This window comes from Pinus tabuliformis, chromosome 2_2 (assembly GCF_031772625.1).
Source record: "Pinus tabuliformis cultivar Carrire ecotype Pingquan chromosome 2_2, CPIR1, whole genome shotgun sequence".
Lineage (NCBI taxonomy): Eukaryota > Viridiplantae > Streptophyta > Pinopsida > Pinales > Pinaceae > Pinus > Pinus tabuliformis.
Window position 1 is genome coordinate 980078668 of NC_142300.1, and position 7248 is coordinate 980085915.

Consider the following 7248-nt stretch of genomic DNA (forward strand, 5'->3'; position numbering starts at 1 on the left):
AATGCAAATAAAAAATCTCATTTGCAGGATTTTTTAATTATTAAATTTTTTTACTTAAACCTAGTTAAATGCCACAAAATTTCAAATATGACTAAGAATGGTAATATGCATTAAACCTAGAAAATAAAATGGACTTGAGGCATGATCTTCAAGTCGTCACCTCAGCTTTAGGGTATGCGGTGAGAAAAAAAACCTAGAAAATTATTTGTCGGTAAAAAGTGTGAATAATTAACCAAGTAAAAAAACACTCTGAGGTGTATTTTGTTGTTGATAGAGTCTCAATATCCTAGGTTGTTACATATCTTTATTCATAATTTTAGTGACATTTTTAAAATATCCCCAAAGGGCTTCAAAATCTAAGTAAAAATAAAGAAGAAGAGAGAGAAGAGGCTTCGAGTCCATGATGAAATTTGGAACTTTTATGAGTGTAGGAAAGCTATGAAATGATCCTTGGGAATAGATTATTCATGTGCAACTTCATTCGTCAACATTTTGCTGCACATGGGGATGTGTGCTTGTAACAGCCTTGGTGAAAATTCCATGTAATAAAAGTTAATAAAGGAAAAATAATAACCAATGTTATGCGACACTTATTCCAAGCTTAATGTTGGGCAAAAACATCCTAATGTAGGCGTTCATTTGGTTTATTATGGCGAAGAAAATTGGAAAAATAAATGGCAAAGGTTTTGGAAATGCAAAGTGTCATTAATTGGAAATTTGTTTATGAAAATATTGGGAATTGGGAGAAAAGGAAGGTGAAATGCCATAGATTGCATGCAAGGAGGAAAATGAAGGAAAAGTAATGGAAGATGAAGAAAATAGAGGCCATATTAATAAGAAGGCTTATGAAGATTAGTTCATGGCTTTTATCAGTTCAGTTTTGGAGCTATCTCTCTATTCTATCCCACATAGTCTTGGACATTTAGAGTTTCCTTGGAGAATTCCAGCTTTGGATCAAGAAAGGAAAAGAAGGCAAAGAGGAAGAAAATATCAAGCAAGGAAGAGGAGGATCAAGTTTCTACAATGGATTTACTTGCAGGTATCAATTGTCATGTATGATTTCCTTGCTAGATTTGGCATGCATGGTTATCCATGTGTGTTCTTGTTTTTCTTGCCATCATCAGCATGGCTTTTGCCACTTGTGATAGTGTTCTTTAGTCATGCCTTGCCATTTTTGGATAACATTGGTGTGATGTGGTTTTCATGTTTGGATGAGCTTGATTGCAGGATGAACTCAAAGCTAAGTGGGGTGGTCTCGAGATTATTCACAAGGCCTCTGAATCTTGGGATGGTATACATGGTAAAGCCTAGATATGAACACCTTGATTGAGCCTAGGAACCCCTTGACTGATGAATGGCTTGATACATGGTAAAGCTTAGTGGTGGTACCCTTGATTGGGCCTAGGAACCCTGGGTTTAGATACATGATAAACCCAGAGGTTGGAGACCTCTTAGGGCTAGGAATCCCTTGACCAATGATTGTGGAATACATGGTAAAGCCGAGAGGTTGAGACAGAAAAATTCCTCATGGTTTGAATGGAGAGATCTAGTGGCATCCATGCTTGTTTATGGCCTAGTGATCTAGTAAGGATTGCAGCAAAGTTTTCTTATACCAAACTTCCTCCCGTTTCGTAAAATTGTCTTAAAAAAAATGAATGGAATGGACGAAAAACAGGCCAGTGACAAATTTGACGATGATAATGTTAATCTTATTGCACATTACTCTACAAAGACGTCAGCCGAGAATGCCGGTAATGAAAGGAAGAAAGAACTACGTAGCAAACGGTGCTCAACCATTGCTCTGGATTGGAAGCTCTGCTTGCAAAATAACGCCCATGAAATTAAAAGGCGCATCAGGTATGGCATTACCAAATCCATGAGGGGTGACGTTTGGCAATTGATTTCAGGCGGCCGCGATCTTTTGCTGGTAAACCCAGGAATTTACTCACAACTCCTCCGCAATGAGTCAGACTCAGAGAAACATATCGTTAAAGACATTCATCGCACTTTGACATCACACCAATTATTTAGAACGACAGACGGGCCCCGGCAGAGGTCTCTCCACAATGTTTTGAAGGCGTATTCGGTTTACGACAAAGACGTGGGATATACGCAGGGGATGAGTTTCATAGCGGGAATGCTTCTGCTTCACATGAATGAGGAGGAAGCCATTTGGGTTATGGTTGCACTGTTCAAATGTATGCAAATTCGAGGTTTATATTTAAAAGACCTGCCTCTACTTCACCAATATTTCTTTCAGTTCGAAATGCTTGTGAAGGAGCAGCTGCCCAAACTAGCTAGGCATTTCGAGCGACAGATGATCACGCCAGTGATGTATTCAAGCAGTTGGTTCATGACCGCTTTCTCCGCAGACTTGCCATTTCGATTAGCTGTTCGAATTTGGGACGTTTTTCTCTTCGAGGGTATGAAGACCGTTTTTGGATTGGGCTTGGCCCTGCTCAAGTTCTTTCAGAATCATATGTTAAAATTGCATTTTCACGATCTCCTAACATTTCTGCGAGGGTTCCCAGACGAGGCTTTCGATGCGAACATATTGATTCCAATGGCCTGTTCATTGATATCAGAGAGAAGATTAGAAGAACTGGAGTTAGATTATCGGGTAAGCGATGGCCAACCATCAGCTTCTCATTAATCCAAATGATTATCTGGTAACGGATGACCAGCAATGAGTTTCTAATTAAAATGACGATGATGGGTGGGTCGTTATTAATGCAAATGATTATCTGGTAAGCAATGACCAACCATGAGCTTCAAGAGATAATGCAAATGCAAATGATAATGAGTTTGGAACTGAACAACTACCAAATTTAACAGAAAGACAGTCTGCCGATTAGACGATTAATTCACATAAGCTAAGATGGAGAATCGGTGAGGTAGGTTGAAACTCGATTGATTGTTGACGTATTCAATCGTTGTGGCTGGTAGACTGTAGCATATATTTGATGCTTCCCCTATTTCAACCAAGGGTGGAAGAGCTGACATTTGGACGGATGAGATTAAATACGGGGAGAATGTGCAAAGCATATCTACGAACATGTAGCCATGGAACATGAACTGACCTGCTGAAAATATCATATCTTATGCATCGGAGCATCCGGGAAACTGAAAAGGAAGTGCTACCGTGTGCCACCGTGCGTTTGAATCGGAAAACTGAAGAGGAAGAACTACGGTAGGCCGCCGTGCGTTTGAATTAAAAGACCGTCGTGGCTTGATTTCCAAAGGACGCCAATCAATCACATCAATGATCGCCACGACGGAGGATAGACACGAAAAAATAATGATCGCCACGACGGAGGATAGACACGAAAATATAATTTTCCGGGTTTTTGTGAGAATATTGAGAGAGTTTCCGTAGTTGGTTCTGGTTGATGCGGAGAGGAGTTCCGGAAGCAGCCGAGGGAGGGCGGTGGCTGTCCTTAGTCCTGCTTATTATCTGCGCATTTCTCATAGTCATTCACCGCAATCTTTGTTTGGGTAAGTAAACAATCTATAACCCAATATTCGGGGCGAAATCCTAAAATTTGTTTGTAATAAAAATTATTAGAGGTTTTCAATAAATTGCTGGCAATAAAATTTTATGTGATGTTTACAGTTGAATTAAAATTGTCAGAGGTGAGTTCGCTATATCCAAAATTTGTATTGAAGGTAATTGTGAATCTGGCCATAAAACTTTTGTGTAATACTTTAAAATATTTTAAAAAATTGTATTATTTTATTACTTAAAATATTTTAAAAAGTTGTATCATTTTATTACCAGTAGATTAAGAATATCGCATGAATACTTGAGTGTACTTAACCTACAATAATATTAAATATGATTAGTCTATACAAATGGAGATCATCGAAATTTACAAGTGAACTGAAACTTGAGTAAACCCAGAAAACAAAAGCACTAAACAGTCACAATGTTCTAAACTCTCTGCTATTTTTTCGGATTATTTAAATTCATAAGGGACAACGCTCTTGAACTAGCCGATTAAGAAAATCTAGCTGAGTATAACCTATAATTAAGCTTATTGATCTTTATTAAATAATTCCACTCTTTTGACGTAAAAACTGATGTTAAAAGCGACTGCAGTGATTTGCCATCTTTTGTGCATTAACATCTTTGAGCTTAACTGCTCATTATTAAAAAATTCCCAATTTTGGAACCAGAGAATATTGCCCTAAACAAATCCGAATTCTTCAAACCAAAGAATCTTACTCAAAACAAATCTTGATTCTGGAGCCATAGAATCCTACGCTAAACATTATTGCACTAATTTGCTTATACTGATTCGCTTTAAGCTTTAGAGCACGCTTAGCTGTATAATTGAGATATAATGGAGCAGGTCCATTTTTAGCATATTGTGATTCAGAATCGTTGTGGCTTACCTCAGATAATTGCACTTTAGTAGATTGTTCGTCCTATGTTGTTAGATGATAGGCTCTTGTTAGCATTATGCAAAAGTCTTGAAATCTAATAATTTTAGCACGATGTATTTCTATATCATATTACTCATTACTCAAGTGTAGTAAGCCAATTTGCTCCCTTTTTTCCTACTTCTCTGTGGAATAACAGTGGCCTTACAATGGGTAAGGGACTATTATCTTAGTGTGTGTTTTTAGGAGGAAATGTTTGAAATGTTTTAAAGTTTTAAATACAACAAAGACTTGTTTCTCCACAGTTGAATAATTTAGTTCAACACCTTGTAAGTTAGAACTAACAAATGAAATTGGTGCTTCAACGTTCTCATCAGTTAGCTGTGTCAAAACTGTTGTGTAAGAAGTATCATAAGAGAATGTGTATAATACAAATGGTTTTAGGAAATTGGGAGTTAAGGAGCCTAAATGATGGCATTCTTTATTAACTCAAAAGAATCTTTCTCGCCTTTTCTCCATTTATAAGTTGCATTTTTTCAGATCATTGAGTGTAGTGGTAAGACGATTTGAGAAAAATCAGGAATAAATCCTTTTACAAAATTGATTTGTCCTAAAAAGGATTGCATCGTTTTTGTGTTGAGGTAGGGGAATGTTCTTAGATACCACGAATCCTAATAATTTACTTTCTGCCAGCCGAAATAAGATCTTTTAGGATTCAAAGAAATGCCTAGTCTGTCAAAGATTTGTTTTAGGTGGCTGATATGGTTGTTTCTATTTTTAGAATAGAGAGTGATGTCATCTAAATATATTACAACTAAATTGTAGATTAGTCCTCTAAAAGCTATGTCCATAGCACGTTAAAATGTAGCACCAACTTTAATCAATCCAAATGGAATCTTTGATATGCATATTTTTTTGGCAAGATTTATTCAAATTTCTAAAATCTATGCAAATCCTAATGTCTCCATTCTCTTTCCTCATAGAACCATGTTTGACACCCATTTTGAATCTCTAACAGGGAAAATGATTTTGGCTTTAAGCATTTTATTGAGTTTAGAATGAATTTTACTTTCTAAGTTCGGGTGGATCTTCCTAAGCTTTTGTTGGACAGGCTCATCATTTCAAATCATGGGTATAGTATGTTGCATTATAGAAGTATCATATGTTTTGAGATCAGAATAATTTCATGCAAAAACACTTTTATATTTTCTTAGCAATTTAATGAATGACATCCTTTCATTGCGTGTTAAGCCTAATTCTAGGTTTATGTTCTGAGCCTTGTTAGGTGTACCAAGATTAATCAACTCAAATATTAGAGTAGAACTCTGTGTTTTTGAATTGGTAGTCTTTTTAAACCTATATTTTAAATCATAGAGATCTTCCATCTTGACTACAGATTTGGGAATTGGATTTGCATCCTGTTTATTTTGAATCTGTAGGTCATATTCATTTTCGTCTACGATTTGACCTTCATAAGGTCCATCTAATGAAGGAAAGTCGATTATATCTGTATCATCATTAGACATTGTCCAATTTGTTATGTTATTTGGAATGGAAGGCATAAAAATCAACTCAATCGAAAATATACCTGGACTAAATTCTTCTAATGCTATCAATTTAGATCCTATATTGGCAAGTAAAACAATGCTTGTGTTTTGTAAGCTAGGGATTGTCAAAATATTAAATGCAGTGAAATGAGAAGTGAGGTTTTGAGCTAATGTTTGATAATGTTTCAGGTGTCCAAAAATATAATGAGATGTGTTCTTGACTTGCTTAACAATTATTTTAGAGTCCCCATATACTTGCAAATATTTAATGTTTAATCCAATGGCTTTATACAGACCTTGAATCAATGCTTCATATTCGATAGTGTTGTTCGTGCATTGAAATTCAAGTCTACAAGCTAACATTGTTTTCTCTCTTTGTGGATTGATTAAAATGCAACCCGCTCCTGCACCATCGTCTGATTTTGAATCTTCAAAGTATAGATTCCAGAATAAATAATGGTCTAAAGTTTTATTACTTAAATTAATACATTTAGAAGTGTCTGATTGAGAGAAAATTTCAACTTGAGAAGTAACAATATTTTTTGGGAAAGGTGAGGTTTGGGCATTGAATGATCCAAGGAATGATTCAACAAAATAATTTCCAATAATATTATTAGTGAAAATCACTGGCTCATTCGCTCCTTCTAATTCAGTGACTGTATGTTTCATGAATTTTTCACGGTCAACTCTAACTTGATTTGGTTTACCATTATATGGTAACCACATGTCTGACCAATCGGTTTCGAAATATCCATGTACCTTCTCAGCCCAATCCCTGCTTAAAATTAGACCATAAAATCAGGGATGTCTGCTACTAAGACATCAATCACTTGTAGTATCTTTGGGTTGGATGATAATTTAATTGATATTGATAAAATTTCTCCAAAAACCTTGACATTTTTTCTGTCTAATTGGACTATATGCACAACAGACTTTTGAGGGGTAACGTTAAGTTCCACGCACACAGATCTTGGCATGTTATTCGAGGAAGCTCCTAAATCCATGAGACAATTATGAACATTTTTATTAAAAATATCATAAGTCAAAAGGAAAGGAGTGTGAGACATAGATCTATCACCAATCAACACAAGATCACCTAGGCTTACCTTGTTTGTAGGTGAGGGAGGTTTCCCGTACCTTTATCAGCTTGGGCTATCACCGGTGGTGGCATGGGATATACGAGAACTTCATTAAGCTCTCTTAGTAAGATTTTCAGCTGTTGTTTCAATTTGGTCATTTCATATAATGAAATGTTTGCTTTTGTCTTTTTCATGTATTCAATTATATTATATTCCACTGTATCTAAAACTATTAGAGT

The 7248-nt window shown here is 35.9% G+C and overlaps 1 protein-coding gene across 1 annotated transcript; it reads left to right on the forward strand.

The window, feature by feature from the left end:
• The first annotated feature begins 1651 nt into the window (after positions 1 to 1651).
• LOC149196554 (uncharacterized) lies at positions 1652 to 2653 on the forward strand. The gene has a single exon (XM_089408332.1). It carries the CDS (start codon positions 1652 to 1654, stop codon positions 2651 to 2653), a length of 1002 nt encoding a protein of 333 aa, XP_089264458.1.
• The last annotated feature ends 4595 nt before the right edge of the window (positions 2654 to 7248 follow it).